Source organism: Gallus gallus, chromosome 25 (genome assembly GCF_016699485.2).
Source record: "Gallus gallus isolate bGalGal1 chromosome 25, bGalGal1.mat.broiler.GRCg7b, whole genome shotgun sequence".
NCBI lineage: Eukaryota > Metazoa > Chordata > Aves > Galliformes > Phasianidae > Gallus > Gallus gallus.
In genome coordinates, this window is record NC_052556.1 from 419,777 (window position 1) to 439,146 (window position 19,370).

At 62.3% G+C, this 19,370-nt stretch overlaps 4 protein-coding genes across 7 annotated transcripts; 2 read left to right on the forward strand and 2 right to left on the reverse strand.

The window, feature by feature from the left end:
• Window positions 1–338: 338 nt before the first annotated feature.
• LOC112530295 lies at window positions 339–3,532 on the forward strand. 4 transcript variants are annotated; one of them, XM_025143589.3, is made up of 5 exons: window positions 339–585; window positions 765–868; window positions 939–1,045; window positions 1,123–1,209; window positions 2,330–3,532. In XM_025143589.3, the coding sequence occupies exons 1-5, from the start codon at window positions 431–433 to the stop codon at window positions 2,696–2,698; spliced, it is 822 nt and encodes a 273-aa protein (XP_024999357.2). In that variant the 5' UTR covers window positions 339–430; the 3' UTR covers window positions 2,699–3,532. The 4 variants fall into 4 exon arrangements, with proteins under 4 accessions (XP_024999357.2, XP_024999358.2, XP_024999360.2 ...); XM_025143590.3 differs by lacking the exon at window positions 1,123–1,209; XM_025143592.3 differs by lacking the exon at window positions 1,123–1,209 and having other exon boundaries at window positions 2,351–3,532.
• Window positions 3,533–4,410: 878 nt separating this feature from the next.
• GPATCH4 (G-patch domain containing 4) lies at window positions 4,411–8,846 on the forward strand. Its single transcript, XM_015298336.3, has 7 exons — window positions 4,411–4,964; window positions 5,032–5,105; window positions 5,541–5,633; window positions 6,689–6,796; window positions 7,817–7,923; window positions 8,013–8,063; window positions 8,156–8,846. Exons 1-7 carry the CDS (start codon window positions 4,733–4,735, stop codon window positions 8,580–8,582), a joined length of 1,092 nt encoding a protein of 363 aa, XP_015153822.2. The 5' UTR covers window positions 4,411–4,732; the 3' UTR covers window positions 8,583–8,846.
• On the reverse strand, window positions 8,810–12,056 carry APOA1BP (apolipoprotein A-I binding protein). The gene is made up of 6 exons (XM_015298337.4): window positions 11,841–12,056; window positions 10,819–10,927; window positions 10,624–10,734; window positions 10,426–10,539; window positions 9,213–9,360; window positions 8,810–9,138 (listed from the first exon to the last, which is right to left on the reverse strand). Exons 1-6 carry the CDS (start codon window positions 12,029–12,031, stop codon window positions 8,936–8,938), a joined length of 876 nt encoding a protein of 291 aa, XP_015153823.3. The 5' UTR covers window positions 12,032–12,056; the 3' UTR covers window positions 8,810–8,935.
• A 3,224-nt stretch (window positions 12,057–15,280) lies between these two features.
• TTC24 (tetratricopeptide repeat domain 24) lies at window positions 15,281–19,042 on the reverse strand. Its single transcript, XM_025143532.2, has 9 exons — window positions 18,908–19,042; window positions 17,839–18,593; window positions 16,833–17,045; window positions 16,635–16,763; window positions 16,384–16,505; window positions 16,206–16,295; window positions 15,952–16,022; window positions 15,805–15,869; window positions 15,281–15,545 (listed from the first exon to the last, which is right to left on the reverse strand). The coding sequence occupies exons 1-9, from the start codon at window positions 18,925–18,927 to the stop codon at window positions 15,394–15,396; spliced, it is 1,617 nt and encodes a 538-aa protein (XP_024999300.2). The 5' UTR covers window positions 18,928–19,042; the 3' UTR covers window positions 15,281–15,393.
• Window positions 19,043–19,370: the final 328 nt, after the last annotated feature.

Genomic DNA, 19,370 nt, shown 5'->3' on the forward strand with positions numbered 1-19,370 from the left:
ACCTGCCCCGTGCACTCCAAAACCCTGCCCCTAAACCCGGCACCCCAAACCCCCCCAACTCTAAACCCCCTGCTCGCTCCACCCCAGAACTCTGACCATAAAACCCCAACCCTGCCCCCCTAAACCCCCCATCTTCCAACCCCAACCCCCCATCCCCGCCCTCCCGCACCCCACAGCTCAGAGCCCGGAGCGCAGCACCGCCCAATGGCGGCGCGCACAGCACGTGGGGGGGGCGGGGATCGGCGCTTCGACGGCCCGACGACGGAGCCGAAGCGCGCGCGGTGATTGGTCCGACGGCGGCGGTGGGCGGGGCTTAGGGGTGGTGCCGCGACGGGCCCGGAGACGGTCCGAAGGACGGAGCCGAAGCGCGCGCGGTGATTGGCTGGAATGGCGACAGGTAGCGCCCGTCGATTGGCCCAGGAATGGACCAATGGCGCGTCGGCAGCCGCGCAGCGCCTATAAAAGCGCGAGGACGCAGCGCGGCGCTCCCTTTCGGGGGTTGGCGGTTCGTGGCGCTGATGGTCGTTCGTCGTCCCGTCCTCATCTGCCCGGGCCGCGCTTTGCGAGCGGCTGCGTCCGTTCCGGGTGAACCCCCCCCCCTCCTCCGGTAGTGAGGTGGGTCCGATCCGGGACCCTCAGCCCCTGCGGGACCTCTGTAGGAGCCCCCACAGTTCTCCCCCCCCGAAGCCCCCACCCATGGAGGAGCTCAGTAGCATCCTCCAGCTCTGGGGATAACTGGGACCCCCCCCCCCCACCCGTTTCAGCTGTGAGCTGCCAGCATTGGGTGGTGGAGGGGCGTCCCCCTGGTTAGAGAGCCCAGCAGGGAGTGTGGAGATGGAGAGCGAGCAGAGAGCTGAGCAGGGCGCTGGTAAGGCTGGGCCTGCTGAGATCTGGGGGGAGGGGGGGGATCCCCCCTCATAGCCTGCATTGCTTTTCAGAGCAGCACCATTGCTGTGGGCTCCTGCAGCAGGACCTGGCTGAGCTCTGCACCCCAATCGGCATCGCCTCCGTCCCCACGGTCACCGTGCGGCCGTTCTCTGTAGAGGTGAGGAGGTGGGGGCGGTTGGGGGGGGGGGGCGGGGAGGGGGAGGTTTGGTTCCTCAGACACTGCTTTCCCCACAGCTGAGGGTGCAGAGCCCCGCAGACTGGCAGAGCTGCATCCACGTGTTGCTGCTGAACGACGGAGTGTCTGCGGGGTCTTCCTGCGAGGTGGGAAAGCAGCAGTGGGGAGGAGTGAGCTGTGCTGCCCCCCCAGCCCCTAGGATGGCTGCGAGGCCGCTGTAGAGGCTTTTTGCTCATCCCATTCCTTGCATCCGCCAGGCTGGAAAGTGGAGGAGGAGATGCTGGGTGTCTTGAGGAAGTGCCTGCCCACCCTGGGCAGCCTGCAGCACCTGTTGGGAGTGTGTGTGTGTGTGTGGGGGGGGGGGGGGGGGTGCGGGCGGCCCCCAGGCGGTGCTCAGTGATGGGGATGGCCGACTGATGCCGTCTGTCCCCGCAGCCTCAGTGGTGCTGGGCTGACGGACCGCACACTGCCTGCGATGGGGCGTCCTCAGCAATGTCCTGCCTGCCCCGGGCACCCCGCGGGCCCTGCAGTCCCCGCGTGGGGGTCTTTTGTAGCCAGGCTCTGCCACGGGGCCGCTCCATGCGGGCCGTGCCGTGAAATGGCGGCTGCTGTGCTGCTCCTCGCTCCGCCCACACGGCTCAGAGCCGGGCTGGGGGGGCTGCCGCGCTCCCCTCCGCTGCTGGGGGCTGCTGGGGGCTGCTCGGACTGACGCGCAGAAGGCAGACCCTATAGCCGGTAAGGATATGGAGCAGGCATGTGTTGGGTGACACACGTACACCCTGGTGCGAGGGGGATCGCTCCACCTGACCTGCACACGGTCAGGAAAAAGCGTGCTGCAGGTATAGGCTGAACCAATACGTAATCAATAGCTGACAGGAATTCGGAGACACATTCATTACATTCCCGGAGCCCATTAGCGTGCAGCCCCTCCCCCCTTTGTGCATTGTAGGTCGTGATGATGAAGGCTCATAGCCTTCCTCGCTGCAAACTTCTGACCCCGAAGGGGGGGGCAGCCCCCAAACCGGATTCAATTTGCCCTGTAGACATTGAATCACCTCCCTGCCAAATGTGTTGGAGCTGCTCTCCAGTCCTTATCTTTACGGCCTTCATCCTCCTTGTTATTCCAGACCTGGTGTCTGTGAAGGCGCCTGGAATCCCTTCTTTTCTAATATTCCTACCTAAACTCTCTCTATCTGCCCCTTATTTCTAATCTGAGAAGCTGCTTTCCCTCTTCCTGCTGTGAGGCCCTTCTCCCTGTTACTGCAGGGTCCTCTTCTCACTCTTCAGGACGCGTTTCTTCTGCTGTGGTTTGGAGCCCCCCAGGACGGCCCTTCCTCATCAGCCCCCCCTCCCACGCCGGGTGGGCTCTGCCTCTGCTTCCATCTGTGCCGTTTCCCCTCATCCCGTCCCTGCAGACCGCTGAGAAGAGGTTGGCCGCATCCCTTTGGCTCCCACAGAGATGGATGGACCCCGAGCAGATCCCCTCTCAGCCTCCCTTTCTCAGGGCTGAACAGCCCCGGGTCGCTCAGCCTCTCCTCGCAGGGAGATGCTCCAGGCCCTGCATCACCTCTGAGCCCTCCGCTGGGCTCCCTCCAGGAGATCGCTGTCTGTTTTGTGCTGGGAGCCCGGAACTGAACCCGGTATGCCAAACGTTGGAATGAAAGCATTGGAAGGAAGGGAAGCCATCCATTGGGACCCGGGCAGGCTGGAGAAGCGGGCCCGTGAGAACCTAACGAGGTTCAATAAGGCCAAGTGCAGAGTGCTGCATTGGGTCGGGGCGATCCCAGGTGTTTATGCAGACTGGGGGAAGATCTCCTTGAGAGCAGCCCTGCGGAGAACGACGTGGGGGGTCCTGGGGGACGGGAACTGCACATGAGCCAGCTGACGTGCGGCAATCAGACCCTATAGGTAAGGATATAGAGCAGGTATGTGTTTATTGGTGACACGCATACACCCTGGTGCAAGGGGGATCGCTCCACCGTCCGAAGAAATGGTGCTGTAGATATAGGTGAAACTAATACATAATCAGTAGTCGACAGGAATTCGGATCCACATTCACTACATTCCCAGGAGCCCATCAGCATGCAGTCCCTCCCCCCGTTGCGTGTGCGTGGTAGGCCGTGATGATGAAGGCTCGGAGTCTTCCTCGCGAAGGCTCATAGTCTTCCTCGCTGCAAACTTCTGACCCTGAAGGGGGGGCATCCCCTGAACTGATTCCAGCTTGCACTTCAGACGTCTCATCACCTCCCTGCCAAATGTTTTTGAGCTGTTCTCCGGTCCTTATCTTTATGGCCTTCATTCTCCTTGTTATTCTGGACCTAGCGCCTGTGAAAGTGCTTGGAACCCCACGTTTTCTAACACTCTCTACATAAACTATCTCTATTTGCCCCTTATGTCTACCTTGTGAAGCTGCTTTCTCTTTTCTTGCTATGAAGCCCTTCTTTCTGTACTGCAGGGACCCGATTTTGCCCTTCACAGCAGTGTGCGCCTGCAGCCCGGACGGCCAACTGTGTGCTGGGCTGCATCAAAACGGGGGTGGCCAGCAGGGAGAGGGAGGGGATTGTGCCCCTCTGCTCAGCTCCGGGGGGGGCCCCATCTGCAGTACTGCGTCCAGGCCTGGGGCTGCGAGCATAGGAAGGACGTGGAGCTCTTGGAGTGGGTCCAGAGGGGCACTGAGGTGCTCAGAGGGCCATTAAGATGGTCAGAGGGCTGGAGCACCTCCTATGGGGGAAGGTGGAGGGAATTGGGCTTGTTCAGCTTGGAGAAGAGAAGGCTCCGGGGAGACCTCATTGCGGCCTTGCAGTACTTGAAGGGAGCGTATAAACAGGAGGGGGGATGGCTGCTGATGTGGGTTGATAGCGATAGGACAAGGGGGAATGGTTTAAACTGAGACAGGGGAGGGTTAGGTTGGATATTGGGAAGTTTTTCCCCCAGAGGTGGTGACGCACTGAACAGGTTGCCCAAGGAGGGGTGGATGCCCCATCCCTGCAGGCATTCCAGGCCAGGCTGGATGTGGCTCTGGGCAGCCTGGGCTGCTGGTTGGTGACCCTGCACATAGCAGGGGGTTGGAGCTGATGAGCACTGTGGTCCTTTGCAACCCAGGCCGTGCTATGAGTCAATGATTCTATGGGTCCTTATGGCACCCTATGGGTTCTCTGGGCAGCCTGGGCTGCTGGTTGGCGACCCTGCACACAGCAGGGGGTTGGAACTGATGAGCACTGTGGTCCTTTGCAACCCAGGCCGTGCTATGAGGTCCTTTCCAACCTGAGTAATTCTATGATTCTCTGATGCTATGGGTCCTAATGGTGTCCTATGGGTCCTTATGGCACCCTATGGGTTCTCTGGGCTGCTGGTTGGTGACTGTGCACATAGCAGTGGGTTGGAGCTGATGGTCATTGCGGTCCTTTTCAATCCAGGCCGTTCTGAGTCAGTGATGCTATGGGTCCTTATGGCACCCTATGGGTTCTCTGGGCTGCTGGTTGGTGACCCTGCACACAGCAGGGGTTGGAACTGATGGTCATTGCGGCTCTTTTCAACCCAGGCCGTTCTGTGCTCATTCTCTAGGCTCCATTTCGGGGACCCTTTTCCCCGTTTCGGGAGCTCCGCGACGCTGCTCGGAACGCCCCGGAATCACCGCCCGATCCCCGCTGCTATCGTGGGGTTACGCGCATGCGCACACCCGCTCGGAAGGACCCGCGCGCATGCGCAGCGCCCGCTCCGCCCCCCTCCTTACGCGCATCCGTCGGACATGCGCACAGAGGGGCGGCTCCGCGGAGCGTGCGCGGCGCATGCGCGGACAGCGGCCGCGAGGGGAGCGGGGCCGCCATGAGCGCGGCGGAGCCGTCGGGCGCCGGGATGCGCTTCGCCGAGAGGCAGCTGCGGCGGCACGGGTGGACGCGGGGTGAGCGGCGGCCCGACCGGCCGTCTCGGGCCCGCGGGGCGCGGCTGAAGGGTCCGTCTGTCCGCAGGCCGCGGGTTGGGGAAGCGGGAGGACGGCATCGCGCGGCCCATCCGCCCGAGCGTCAAATGCGGCACCGCGGGGGTGAGCGCGGCCATGAGGCCCCCCAACCCCCCCCCCCTCCCCCCACGTCTTCCTCCTTCCTCCACCGTCCTCCTCCTCTCCCCTCCCATCCCTCTCCCGCCTCCCCCCTCCCATTCCCTCCCACCCCCCACGTCCCCCGCCTCCCCCCCACACCCCCCTTCTCCCTCCCCCCACACGTTCCCCCCACCCTCCATTCCCCCCTCCTCCCCCCATCTCTTCCCCTTTTTCCTCCACCTTCCCCCCATCTTCCTCCTCCCTCCCCTTTTCTTCCACTTCCCCCCCCCCCTTTCCTCCATTTCCCTCCCCCCCTTTTTCTCCCCCTCCCCCACCCACATTCCCCTCTTCCCTCCCTCCCCCCCTCCTTCCTCTCCCCCTATTCCCCCCCCCCCCATCCCGCCGCCCCTCCTCACCCTCATTCCCCCCCACCCCCCACAGGTGGGGCACAACGCGGCCGAGCAGTTCTCGTTCCATTGGTGGGACCACGTCTTCAATGAGGCGGCGGCCAACATTGCTGTGCGGGATGAGCAGGTATGGGGGGGGGGAGGGGGGATCTTTGCATGTCCTTCAGGCAGCACCGGGGGCACTCAGAGCCCCCCCCGCCCCTCAGTGCTATGCAGAGCTCCCGAGTGCCATCTGCAGCCCCTCGATAACTTCCCAGTGCTGCCTACAGACCCTGAATGTGCTCCCACTGCCACCCAAAACTGCCCACTGCCCCCCCGTGCCATCTGCAGCCCCTCAGTACACCCCTGTTGCCACCCCTGCCCCCCAGTACTGCCTTGAGCCCCCCTCCCCCCCCCCCCCCACCCGTATGGCCTGCAGACCCCAAGCTCACTCCCAGTGTTCCTCCACTTCTGCCCAGAGCTCCCCAGCGCTGTCTGGAACCTTCTAACACAATCCCAACGCTCCCCAGTATTGCCCAGAGCTCCGGTACCCCCCAGTACTGCCTGTAGCTCCGTAGTGCCCCCCCCAGTGCTATCTAAAATGTCCTACTGTGCTTCCAGTGCCCCCCCGTACTGCCTATAGGATCCCAGTGCCCCCCAGCATCCCCCAGGGTTGCCCAGAACCTTATAATACAAAGCTATGTGCCCCCCAGTACTGCCTATAGGATCCCAGTGCCCCCCAGCATCCCCAGGGTTGCCTCAAACCTTATAATGCAAAGCTATGTGCCCCCCAGTACTGCCTGTAGAATCCCAGTGCCCCCCAGCATCCCCAGGGTTGCCTCAAACCTTATAATAGAAAGCTATGTGCCCCCCCCCAGTACTGCCTATAGGATCCCAGTGCTCCCCAGCATCCCCCAGGGTTGCCCAGAACCTTATAATACAAAGCTATGTGCCCCCCCCCCCAGTACTGCCTATAGGATCCCAGTGCCCCCCAGCATCCCCAGGGTTGCCTCAAACCTTATAATACAAAGCTATGTGCCCCCCCCCAGTACTGCCTGGGTTCTCTGTGTGGCTTTCCGGAGCTCCCAGTGCCCCCATTGTACCTAAATCTCACCACGATGCTTCATTGAGGCTCCTGGCTGTGACCAAACCCTCTGTTCCCTCTCTCTGCCCCCTCCCCCCCCCCCCCCCCCCCCCCCCCAGGACGGGGTCTGCGTGGAGGCGCGTTCAGAGCAGCGCTTTGGGGTCAGCACTAAGAAGCCCCACAAGGTCCCCCCCCCGGGCAGCACACTGTATGGCCACTTTGTGAAGGTAACGACCCTGGAGCAGTGCTGCTTCCCAGCCTGCTGCCACCCCCTCCCATTTCCATGCCCCCCCTTCCTTCTTCCATTTCTGTGCCCCCCTTTTCCGTTTCTCCATTTCCACACCCCATTTCCATGTTTCCCTGTCCCCATTTCCATGTCCACCTTTCCCATTCCACCTTTTTCACCTCCCCATTTCCACGATCCCATACCTCCCCTATTTCCATACCCCCCATCCCCTGTATTTCTATGCTGCTCAGTTCCACACCCGCCTTTTCCCTCCCACCATTTCCACGCTCCCATATCCCCCCCATTTCCACACCCTTCCATTCCTGTGCTCCCCTCTCCCCCCCAATTTCCATGTCCTCTATTTCCATACCCTTCTATTTCCACCCATACCTGTGCCCTCAGTTCCACACGCACCATTTCCATGCCCCCATCCCTCCCATTTCCTCACCCCCATTTCCATGCCCTCCCATTTCCATTCCCCCATCTTCCCCCTTTTCCATGGCCTCCCATTTCCATTCTCCCCACTTCCACACCCATTTCCATGCTTCCCTTTTCCACACCTTCCATTTCCATGTCCTCCCTTTTTCATGTTTCCCCATCCCCATTTCAATGCCCCTATTTCCACACCCACCTTTTCCACTCCTCTCTTTCCACACTCCCTCATCTCCCCCATTTCCACGCCCATTTCCACACTCACTTTTCCTGTCCCACCTTTTCCTCCCCCCTATTTCCTTGCCCTGTCCCCCCCCTTATTTCCACGTCCCCCCCCCCCCTTATTTCCACGTCCCCCCCCCCCTTATTTCCACGTCCCCCCCCCCCTTATTTCCACGTCCCCCCCCCCTTATTTCCACGTCCCCCCCCCCTTATTTCCACGTCCCCCCCCCCTTATTTCCACGTCCCCCCCCCCCCTTATTTCCACGTCCCCCCCCCCCTTATTTCCACGTCCCCCCCCCCCTTATTTCCACGTCCCCCCCCCCCTTATTTCCACTCCCCTCTTCTGACTGCCCCTATTCTCACGCAGGCAGCCACGCTCACAGCGCATGGGGAGGAGCCGACCAAGCAGCGGGGGGGCTCTGAGAGCAGCGAGGAGGAAGAGGAGGACAAACTGGACCGCTCTTCAGCCCGGAGGCACTGTGGCGTTGAAGGGCGGGGGGAGTGGGGGGCCATCCTGCTGTCACCTCCCGCCGGGTGACGCCGTGTCCCCTCTGTCCCCGCAGGCTGACAGATGAGGAGCTGATGCGGGTGTGTGGGGGCCGCACGGCACACAAGTGAGTGGCTGGTTTGGGGGGGTGAGGAGGGGGTCTGTGTGCTCCCTGCTCTGGGGGGGCTCATTCCCGCTGTGTCCCCGGTGGTGTTGCAGAGGTGCACGGCACGGGCTGACCATGAGCGCCAAGCTGGCACGGCTGGAGCAGCAGGAACGCGCCTTCCTGGCCGCCAAGCAGCACGGCGGGGGGGGGCAGCCCATGCCCACCCAGAGCAGCCCCCCGGCAGAGCTGCAGGACAGCAGGAAGAAAAAGAAAAAGAAGAAGAAGAAAAGGGAACAGTCGGTGGATGGAGCTGATGCGGAGGGGCTGCAGAGCCCGGAGGAGAGCGGAGGAGAAGAGGAGGAGAAAGCAGAGAGGAGGAAGAAGAAGAAGAAGAAGAAGGGGAAGGAGAAAGTAGAAGAGGTGGTTGAGGTGATGGAGATGGAGGCACCTCCAGAGGACTCCGGTGGGGCTGCGGAGGCTGAGCACAGCCCTGGAGTGGGGAGGAAGAAGAAGAAGAAGAGGCGGAGGGAGGCAGAATGAATGCAGCCACCTGGCTGGGGGGGGTCAGAGCCCCCCATGGTGTGTTGGGTGTCCAGAGGAGCCTGGGGAGCTCTGTGTGCCCCATGGGAACGTGCTGCTGGCTGGGAACCCTGGCTCATCCCCAGCCCTGAGCACGGGACCAGTTTGCCTTCAGCCCACGGTGGAGCGATGCGAGGGCAGAGCGATGCGAGGGCAGAGCCTGCACTGTGCCGGGCTCTTCACAGGGATTTTTGCTTTCTAATACATTTTTATTGCACCAAACAATCCTGAAGTGTGAGGCAGCCCCCGGCGCCGGTGTTTGTCTGGACCTGGAAGCACTCCCATAGGGCACCGACCACCGCAGCACGGAGCCCCTACGGCAGCTGCAGGACGCACTCAGTGCCCGGGTATGGGGGGAGGTTGAGGCCGTACTTCTCCTCCAGCGCCGCGGGCACGAAGCGCCCCCCCAGGAAGTGGTAGCGCCCCGAGAAATGCGCGGCCGCCTTCTTGGGGGCCGTCAGTGAGATGAGCATGTCGGGCCTCAGCCCGTCCGCCCGCCCCTTCTCCACGTCCCAGCCTGCAACACAGCCCGTGTTGGAGGACGGGGAGCCGTGTGCTGCTCCCTTCCCCAGTGGGTCCGTCCGCACTCACCCGAAGGGATGTCGATGCTGGCGATGGGCACCGTGATGCGCTGCAGGGTGCTGAGGATGCTCCCAAACGGCTCCCGCACCGCTCCCTTGAAGCTGAACCCAAAGATCGCATCCACCACCAGCCCGTACAGCCCATCGATGAGTGCAGCCTGCGGCGGGGGAGGACCAGGAGGGCGCTGAGCGCGGGCAGTAAGATGATGAGCAGTAGTGGGGGTAGGAGCAATAGGGGGCGAGGAGCAGTATGGGGTGATGACAAGCATAAGGGCAAGGGCCAGTATGGGGTGATGACCAGCAGTGGGCAGGGGCCAATATGGGGTGATGACCGGCAGTGGGGCAGGGGCCAATATGGGGTGATGACCGGCAGTGGGGCAGGGGCCAATATGGGGTGAGGACCGGCAGTGGGGCAGGGGCCAATATGGGGTGAGGACCAGCAGTGGGGCAGGGGCCAATATGGGGTGAGGACCGGCAGTGGGGCAGGGGCCAATATGGGGTGAGGACCGGCAGTGGGGCAGGGGCCAATATGGGGTGAGGACTGGCAGTGGGGCAGGGGCCAATATGGGGTGAGGACCGGCAGTGGGGTGATGACCAGTAGGGTGGTGAGGACCAATATGGGGTAAGAACCAGAAGGGAGCTGAGGAGCAGTATGGGGTGAGGACCAATATGGAATGAGGACCAGCAGTAGAGTGAGAATCAGTAGGGGGGAGGTGAGGAGCAATATAGGGTGATGATGACCGGCAGTGGGGTGAGGAGCAGCAGGGTGGTAAGGAACAGGATTGGGGGAGGATCAGCATGAAGTCAGGCCTGGCAGAGGGTGAGGACCAATATGGGATGGGGACTGAGCAGTGGAGTGAGAGCCAGTAGGGTGGTGAGGACTGATAGAGGGTGAGAAGCAGTATGGGGTGAAGAGCAGCAGTGCGGTGAGGAGCAGTATAGGGGGTAAGGAGCTGTATGGGATGAGGACCAATATGGGATGGGGACTAGCAGTGGAGTGAGAGCCAGTAGGGTGGTGAGGACCGATAGAGGGTGAGAAGCAGTATGGGGTGAAGAGCAGCAGTGGGGTGAGGAGCAGTATAGGGGGTAAGGAGCTGTATGGGGTGAGGGCCAGCAGTGGGGTGAGGAGCAGCAGGGTGGTAAGGATGGGTATGGGGTGAGGCGCAGTGCTGGGTGAGGATGGGCTGCAGGACGCAGCCGCAGCCCCGGGGCTTTCTGCTCACCTCCGTTGGGAACTCGGAGAGGAAGGGGATGTCCATCTTCTGGCACTGCGTGGTCAGCCCCTCAAACAGCGGCTTGTTGGGGCGCTTGGGGTAGTGCACGGTGGGGTGATATCCCTGCGGGGACGGCTGTGCTCAGTGCTGGGTTGGGGGGGGGGGGGAGCGGACCCCCGACTGCGGTCCCCCCTTTGGGGCACTCACAAACATTTTGAGGTGCCGGGCGCACACCAAACCATCGCCGCCGTTGTTGCCCGGCCCGCAGACCACCAGCACGGCGGGGGGGCTCGTGGGGAAGGAGCCGGGGGGGTACGCCTGGAGCGGGGACACGTTGGGTTGTGCTGGGTGGGGGTGGTGGGGGGGGGGGTCACCCCACAGCACCCCCCCCTACACTCCCACCTTGGCGATGGCGGTGGCACAGCTCAGCCCCGCCAGCTCCATCAGTTGGTCCACGCTGAATTTGTATTCGGTGAAGAGCTCCTGGTCGATGGCCTGAGCCTCCTCCTGCCTGGGGGGTGGGGGGCAGCGGGGGGGCACGTGGGACCCCAATGCCGCGGGGTCACAGCGCTCCCCTCCAGCAGCACAAAGTATGTGGGGTTGGGGGCCCTCTGCGTCCCACACCCCCTCTGCTCCTCCTGTGCAGTGTCCCTCCAGTCACCCCGAGCCCCCCATGCCCCCCCACCTGAGCCCCCTGTGGGCCCCCCCATTCCTGAGACAGCACAGCCACCCCTCCCCATGGGACCCCCCCCCCCCTCCAGCATGTGTGGTTGGGGGCCCTCTGCATCCCATACTCCTCCCACAGTGTGGCCCCCACACCCACCCCCAGCACCCCCCATATCCAAAGAAGCACAGCCCCCCTCATGCGCCCCCTCTGTACACCCCCCTGTGCCCCCATACCCGAGAAAGCACAGCTCCCCCCTGCGCACCCTATGCAATCCCCTGTACGCCCACCCACACACCCCCACTGCCCCATCCATGAGCAGGCACGGCCCCCCCCACACTGCCTTCCCCCTGTACCCCCTATGCCCTCCCCTTGAGCTCCTCCGCCCCATACCCGAGGCAGTGCGGCCCCCCCATCACCCCTATGGTACCCCTTTGCACTCCCCCGTGCCCCCCCATTGCCCCATCCCGGAGGCGGTGCGGTCCCCGCGCACTGTCTCTCTCCCCCTGCACTCCCCTATGCACTCCCCTGTACCCCCCGTGCTCCCCCACTGCCCCATACACGAGGTACCGCGGACCCCCCTGCACCCCTTTGCACTCCCCCGTGCCCCCCACCCTGCCCCATAGCCGAGGTACCGCGGAACCTCCCGTACACCCCCCACCGCCCCACCCCTGAGGAAGTACCACCCCCCGCACTGTCTCGCCCCCCTCCCCCCTATGCACTGCCCCGCACCCCCCTACGCCCCCCCCGTGCCCCATACCCGAGGTAGCGCGGTCCCCCCGCGCTGTGTCCGTGCATGTTGCGCTGCGGGGAGCGGCCCGAGCCCCACTCCGGCCCCCACACCCGCCTCGGGCAGCGGCCCCCCGCCGCCACCAGCAGCCCCAACCCCCACCCCAACCTCCAACCCAACCCCCACCCCAACCCCCAGCCCAGCGCCCGCCGTGCCCGCATACGGCGGAGGAGCGGAGACGCGCACAGCGCACGCGCGGAGCGGAGCGGGCGGAGCTGCGGGGAACGACGCGGTGCTGCCCCGCTGCGGTCAGAGCTGCGCGGGGCTCCGCCGCGTTGTGCTGCGCTGTGTTGCGTTGGGTTGCATTGCACGGTGTTGTTTTGCACTGCATTGCTTTGTGTTGCGCTGTGCTGTGCTGTGTTGCATTGCATTGTATTGCACTGTGTAGCACTGTGCTGTGTTGCACTGTGTTGCATTGCGCTGTGCTGTGTTGCATTGCATTGCATTGAGTAGCACTGCGCTGTGTTGCACTGTGTTGCATTGCGCTGTGCTGTGCTGTGTTGCATTGCATTGCACTGTGTAGCACTGCACTGCGTTGCATTGCGCTGTGCTGTGCTGTGTTGCATTGCATTGCATTGTGTAGCACTGCACTGTGTTGCATTGCGCTGTGCTGTGCTGTGTTGCATTGCATTGCATTGTGTAGCACTGCGCTGTGTTGCATTGCGCTGTGCTGTGCTGTGTTGCATTGCATTGCACTGTGTAGCACTGTGCTGTGTTGCACTGTGCTGCATTGCACTGTGCTGTGTTGCATTGCATTGCATTGCACTGTGTAGCACTGTGCTGTGTTGCACTCTGTTGCATTGCGCTGTGCTGTGTTGCATTGCATTGCACTGTGTAGCACTGTGCTGTGTTGCACTGTTGCATTGCACTGTGCTGTGCTGTGTTGCATTGCATTGCACTGTGTAGCACTGCACTGTGTTGCACTGTGTTGCATTGCGCTGTGCTGTGCTGTGTTGCATTGCATTGCATTGTGTAGCACTGCACTGTGTTGCATTGCGCTGTGCTGTGCTGTGTTGCATTGCATTGCACTGTGTGGCACTGCACTGTGTTGCACTGTGTTGCATTGCACTGTGCTGTGCTGTGTTGCATTGCATTGCACTGTGTAGCACTGTGCTGTGTTGCACTGTTGCATTGCACTGTGCTGTGCTGTGTTGCATTGCATTGCACTGTGTAGCACTGCACTGTGTTGCACTGTGTTGCATTGCGCTGTGCTGTGCTGTGTTGCATTGCATTGCATTGTGTAGCACTGCACTGTGTTGCATTGCGCTGTGCTGTGCTGTGTTGCATTGCATTGCACTGTGTGGCACTGCACTGTGTTGCACTGTGTTGCATTGCACTGTGCTGTGCTGTGTTGCATTGCATTGCACTGTGTAGCACTGTGCTGTGTTGCACTGTGTTGCATTGCACTGTGCTGTGCTGTGTTGCATTGCATTGCGTAGCACTGCGCTGTGTTGCACTGTGTTGCATTGCACTGTGCTGTGCTGTGTTGCATTGCGCTGTGTAGCACTGCGCTGTGTTGTACTGTGTTGCATTGCACTGTGCTGTGCTGTGTTGCATTGCGCTGTGTAGCACTGCGCTGTGTTGTACTGTGTTGCATTGCATTGCATGGTGTTGTTTTGCACTGCCCTGCTTTACATTGCACTGTGCTCTGTGGTGTTACACTGTGTTGCACTGTGTTGCACTGTGCTGTGCTGTGTTGCATTGCATTGTGCTGTGCTGTGTTGCACTGTGGTGTGTTGTGCTACACTGTGTTATGTTGCACTCTGTTGTGTTGTGTTGCAGTGCATTGCACTGCCCTGCCCTGTGTTTTGCTACACGGTGCTGTGTTGCACTGTTGCACTGCACTGTGCTGTGTTGTGTTGCACTGTGTTGCACTGCACTGTTGCACTGCATTGCACTGTGCTCTGTTGCATTGCTTTGCGCTGTATTGCACTATGTTGTGTTGTATTGCGCTGTTGCCCTGTGTTGCACTGTGTTGTGTTGCACTGCATGGTATTGCACTCTGTTGCACTGCGTTGCTCTTTGTTGCATTGCCTTGCATTGCACCTCATTGCTCTGTGTTGCTCTGTGTTGCATTGCCTTGCGTTGCACCGCATTGCTCTGTGTTGCATTGCCTTGTGTTGCACTGCATTGCTCTGTGTTGCTCTGTGTTGCATTGCCTTGTGTTGCACCTCATTGCTCTGTGTTGCTCTGTGTTGCATTGCCTTGTGTTGCACCGCTTTGCTCTGTGTTGCAGTGGGCGCATGGCTCCACGTACAGCACAGCTTCCTCCCGATGAACCCTCAGCAAAGGGGCAGGGATGGTGACCCCGGGATGCAAAGACCCCAACCCAACCCTTCCTCTGCTTCCATTGCATGAGATGCACGGCCCCAACCCACCGCTCTGCTCCTGGTGCATGGGGTGCACGACCCCAACCCTTCCCTTCCTCTGCTCTGGTTGGTCAGCACTCAGCTGACCGTGAGGCAGTGTTGTGCCCAGGTGGCCCAGAAGGCCAATGGTGTTCTGGTTGACCAATGGCTGACAAATGGTTGGCCAATGTTTGACCAGCAGTTGACCAATGGTGGACCAATGGTTGACTGATGGTTGACCAACAGTTGGCCAGTGGTTGACAAATGTTTGACAAATGATTGGCAGATGGTTGACCAACAGTTGACCAGTGGTTGACTGATGGCTGGCCAATGGTTGACCAACAATTGACCAATGGTTGGCCAGTGGTTGACCAACAGCTGACCAGTGGTTGGCCAGCGGTTGACCAACAGTTGACCAATGGTTGGCCAGTAGTTGACCAACAGCTGACCAATGGTTGGCCAGTAGTTGACCAACAGCTGACCAATGGTTGGGCATTGGTTGACCAACAGCTGACCAATGGTTGGCCAGCGGTTGTCCAACAGCTGACCAATGGTTGGCCAGGGGTTGACCAACAGCTGACCAATGGTTGGCCATTGGTTGACCAACAGCTGACCAATGGTTGACTGATGGTTGGCCAATGGTTGACCAACAATTGACCAATGGTTGGCCAGTGGTTGACCAACAGCTGACCAGTGGTTGGCCAGTGGTTGACCAACGGTTGCCCATGAGCCAGCACTGTGCCCAGGAGGCCCAGAAGGCCTTTGGGACCCTGGCTTGTGTCAGACCCTGTGTGGCCCCATGGGGGTCGCCCTCTGTTCCCAGGTCACAATGATGGGACAAGAGGTGATGGGCTCACACTGCGCCGGGGGGGTCGGGTTGGGGTTCATTTCTTCTCCTGAAGAGCAGTCACTGAAACTGCCCAAGAAGGGGGAAGGGGTCACCGTCCCTGGAGGCGTTCAGGCACCGCGGAGATGTGGCACATGGGGATGTGGTTTGGGGGGCCGGGTTGGGGTTGGGGTTGGGGCTCCTGGGGATCTTTTCCAACCGTAATGATTCCATGGTTCTATGAAAGCACACCTTTATGGAGGAGGATCTTAGAGCACAAGGAAAGCAGTCAGCTCCGTGCCGCGTTGGGTGGTGGAAGCGCAGCTCTGCTCCGTGTTCCTCCCGGCGCTCACAGGAGACTGCAGAGCTGAGACAGCACCGTGCAGCCCCCCCGGCCCCCGGGTCCGGCCCTGGTGCTGCGGGGGGGCTCCGGGGCTGCTCGTAGTGCTATCACTGCAGGGATTGAGGGTGGGAGTGCGGGGGGGTGGCGGAGCTTTGGTGCTGAGGAAATGCATCGTTATGGTTTGCAGGAGGTTCCTCGTTGGATCGTTGTTCGGGTGGGGGGGGATATTTTACTTCTGTCCCCCCTCCCCTCCACCCCCCCCAACCTGCTCAAATTGCCCACCCCCACTTCTGGAAGGAAAGTTTCTTTCCAGGGCTGTGCCCGGATGGGAGTGAACACAGCGCTTCCCCACGCACGGGTGGGCTCCATCCCCCATGGCAACAACCCTACACACTCTGGCCCTGCACACCCCCTTACCTGACCCCCTGGGCGGATCCCCCTGTGCAGCTTCACCCCCACCCCGCGCTGTGTCCCGGAAGGAGCTGGGGATGCGGGAGGGAAGATTTATCCCATGGCAATGCTGGGAGCGCCCCTCAGAGGAGCACAGGGCAGAATCCTACTCACACCGTGCGTCCCCGTAGCTGCGTCCCACTGATGTGGGGCAGTGGGGAGCAGAACTGCAGCGGAACGAGGTCCTGTGGGGCAGCAACATGATGATGGGGTGGCACGGGGTCTGTGCATGCGTGTCCCCATCCACCAACCAACCAACCCCCCCTCGGTGCATGCAAGCACGGCTCAGGAGCGCGCAGAGCTTTGCTGCTGTCCCCATGCCTCACCGGCCTCCCCGATCCCGACCCCCATAATGGGGGGCTGCTCACCAGGGCCGGAGTGGGCCGGAGGCAGAGCTGCAGCTGAAGGGTGCGGGTCAGCTCGGTGACAATCCGTTCACCATCCGCCCTGGGGGTGCCCTGTGCAGGAGACCCCACTGAGGCCATCCCCAGGGGACGGTTGGCGCATGCCATGCACCGTAGGGTCCATCCCCAGGGTCCCCTGTACCTGGCAGCGGGACAGCAGCCTCAGGGCCTCCTGGTAGTGCCCGACAGCCCTCTGGGGGTCCCCCAGGTGGAAGCGGGCAGCCCCCAGCCCCTCACACGCTTTGCACTGCCCGTGTACATCCCCTGTGTGCCAAAGGGCTGCATCGGTGCTGGCTGCACAGTGCAGCAGTGTGGGGCTCGCTGCAAGCCCTGCTGGCTGAGGCACGGTTCCAGCGTGCGGCTCCAGGGTCTCCTGGGGATGCTGCCCCTTACCCGAGTCGCGGAAGGCCTGCAGGGCGTGCAGGTAGTTCTCTGCTGCAGCCTCGTGCTCCCCGAGCTGGCTGAAGGCGTACGCCAAGTTCCCGAAGCACTGTCCCTGCGCCCTCCGGTTCCCCGCAGCGCCTGCAATTCGTCACCGGGGGTTCATTTCTGTACCACCCCCCTCCACAGAGCGTGGCCGTGATGCCGTACCGTGCAGCGCTGCCGCTCGGCGGTGTGGGGCCAGGGCTGCGTTGAAGCGTCGCAGTGCGTTGCGGGCAGCACCCAGGTTCTGCAGCACTGCAGCCTCCCCGCTGCATCCCGGTGCTCCACGGCATGCGGTGAGCGCGCGCTCAAAGCTCTCTGCAGCCAGCGGGAAGATGCGCAGCTGGGAGTAGCCGAGGCCGATGTCGTTGTAGAGCTTCCCTGGGGGGCACAGAGGGAACGTTGGGTTGGGGTCATGCATACATGCAGTAAGGGCAGAGGGATGGGTTGGGGTCGTGCATCCATGCAGTGGGGGCAGAGGGATGGGTTGGGGTCGTGCATCCATGCAGTGGGAGCAGAGGGATGGGTTGGGGTCGTGCATCCATGCAGTGAGTGCAGAGGGATGAGTTGGGGCTGTGCATCCATGCAATGGGTGCAGAGGGATGGGTTGGGGTCATGGATCCATGCAGTGAGTGCAGAAGGATGGGCTGGGGTCATGCATCCATGCAATGGGAGCAGAGGGATGGGTTGGGGTCGTGCATCCATGCAGTGCAGAGGGATGGGTTGGGGCTGTGCATCCGTGCAATGGGAGCAGAGGGATGGGCTGGGGTCGTGCATCCATGCAGTGAGTGCAGAGGGATGGGTTGGAGTTGTGCATCTGTGCAATGGGAGCAGAGGGATGGGTTGGGGCTGTGCATCCATGCAATGGGAGCAGAGGGATGGGTTGGGGTCGTGCATCCATGCAGTGAGTGCAGAGGGATGGTTTGAGGTCGTGCATCCATGCAGTGGGAGCAGAGGGATGGGTTGGAGTCGTGCATCCATGCAGTGGGAGCAGAGGGATGGTTTGAGGTCATGCATCCATGCAATGGGAGCAAAGGGATGGGTTGGGGCTGTGCATCCATGCAATGTGAGCAAAGGGATGGGTTGGAGTCGTGCATCCATGCAGTGGGAGCAGAGGGATGGGCTGGGGTCATGCATCCATGCAGTGAGTGCAGAGGACCCGGCGCGGCGTTACCCTGCAGGGTTGGATCGGGGATGCTGTCACAGAGTGCCCGGCACTGGGCGAGGGTCCCCGCGACCTCGGCGGCCCCGAATCGGCCGCTCTGCAGCATGGAGCCGCTCGCTCTGCTCAGCGCCACGGCGGCCGCCTCGGGGCGGTGGATCCCCGCGTAGCCCCGCGCCGCCTCCAGGAAGCAGCGGGCGGCTCTGTCGGGCTCCCGCATGCCGAGGTAGCAGCAGCCCATCACCGCGCTGCTCCCCGCCCGCGGGGCGGCCCCGCCGGAACCCCGCAGATCCTCCGGGAAATCCCGCAGCCCTTCGTGAGCCGCGGCGACGTCGAAACGGAGCCCCTCCGGCCGTTCCCCGTCCGACGGTTGGGATTTGAGGAGGAATTTCAGCCCCTTCCTGGGCTTCCCGGCCTCCACGTAGGCGGCCCCCAGGCGGAAGGCGCAATCCCTGCGCAGCCGGGGGGTGGGGGTGCGCAGCGAGAGCCCCACCGCCCTCCTGAAGCAGCCCAGTGCCCCCCGCGTGTCCCCCAGCCCCAGCGCCCGGCACCCGGCCCGCGTCAGCCCCTCGATTTCGGCCACCCGCCCCGCGCCGTCGTCCCCATCCTCCGCGTTGTCCCCCTCCCCCAAAATGGGTTTCTCCTTCCCTTTCCTCCGACGTTTCCTCCCGGGGGCTGCGGGGGCCGGGGGGGTCGTGGGCTCCTCAGAAGCCATGGGTAGGGGTGAGCTGAGCCAGCGGCTGTGAGGGGAGCACCGGGGGGTCCTCCTGGGGACAAGCGCAGAGGCGGAGGGTCATTAAGGTGGGAGACAGCTCTACGACTCAGTCCAGCCGTCAGCCCATCCCCGCCGGGTGCACCGTTCACAGATCATGGAATCGTTCCCGTTGGAATAGAACCCCAAGGACACCCCATTCAGCCCCCCCCCCCCAAAAAAAACGGACCCACTCATGGAACTGTTCCATCTGGAAATACCTCAGATTGCCAAGCCCACCCGTTGACCCACGGGCACCTTTCCCACTCCTGGAGTCATTAAGGCTGGAGAAGACCCCCACCCCCACCCCATGCCCCCATCCCCCCTTACCACGTCCCTGTGTGCCCCATATCTGCGGTGCCTGAACTCCTCCAGGGACACTGAACCCCCCCCCCCCCTCCTAAAATGGAGCGGTTCCAATGAGCTCTCTTCCAGAGGAGGAATGATCCCCAACACCTGACCCGAACCCCCGGCGCAGTGTGAGTCCAATTTGCTGCCAAAATGGGAGGAGAGCCGCCTTCCTCCCCAGAGGTGCCCGAGGTTGGGGGGCTGAGAGCAGCGGATGGGGCTGTGGGTGTCCCCTCCGTGGCGGTGCGGTGGGACGCGGCGGCTGCTCGGGGTCCCCCCCCGCCCCAACCACCCCCTCTGCTTTTTCCCGTGGCATTTACTCACGGATCTGGGGAGGGGGCGACCGTGGCTGCAGCGCCCACCCCCCCCCCCCCGGGGAGGGTCCCTGGAGTGACCCCAACCCCGCAGCCGCCGGGCGGTGCTGTGCGCTGCGTCAGTGTGCGCT

Bases quoted from the DNA above. Each gene is read 5' to 3' on its own strand.
- TTC24 (XM_025143532.2), bottom strand. From the start codon at position 18,927: ATGGGGCACACAGGGACGTG. The intron at 16,506-16,634 runs GTAAGGGGCAGC...TTTGGCACACAG, and splicing joins GCAGGCCTTCCGCGACTCGG to GGGATGTACACGGGCAGTGC. The intron at 15,870-15,951 runs GTGAGTAGGATT...CCGCATCCCCAG, and splicing joins CAGCTACGGGGACGCACGGT to CTCCTTCCGGGACACAGCGC.
- GPATCH4 (XM_015298336.3), top strand. From the start codon at position 4,733: ATGCGCACACCCGCTCGGAAGGACCCGCGCGCATGCGCAGCGCCCGCT. The intron at 6,797-7,816 runs GTAACGACCCTG...ATTCTCACGCAG, and splicing joins TGTATGGCCACTTTGTGAAG to GCAGCCACGCTCACAGCGCA. The intron at 7,924-8,012 runs GCACTGTGGCGT...CTGTCCCCGCAG, and splicing joins GACCGCTCTTCAGCCCGGAG to GCTGACAGATGAGGAGCTGA.
- APOA1BP (XM_015298337.4), bottom strand. From the start codon at position 12,031: ATGCGGGCACGGCGGGCGCTGGGCTGGGGGTTGGGGTGGGGGTTGGGT. The intron at 10,735-10,818 runs GTGGGAGTGTAG...TCCCCGCTCCAG, and splicing joins GTGCCACCGCCATCGCCAAG to GCGTACCCCCCCGGCTCCTT. The intron at 10,540-10,623 runs GTGAGTGCCCCA...CCGTCCCCGCAG, and splicing joins CCCGGCACCTCAAAATGTTT to GGATATCACCCCACCGTGCA.
- LOC112530295 (XM_025143589.3), top strand. From the start codon at position 431: ATGGCGCGTCGGCAGCCGCGCAGCGCCTATAAAAGCGCGAGGACGCAG. The intron at 869-938 runs GTAAGGCTGGGC...ATTGCTTTTCAG, and splicing joins GAGAGCTGAGCAGGGCGCTG to AGCAGCACCATTGCTGTGGG. The intron at 1,046-1,122 runs GTGAGGAGGTGG...CTTTCCCCACAG, and splicing joins TGCGGCCGTTCTCTGTAGAG to CTGAGGGTGCAGAGCCCCGC.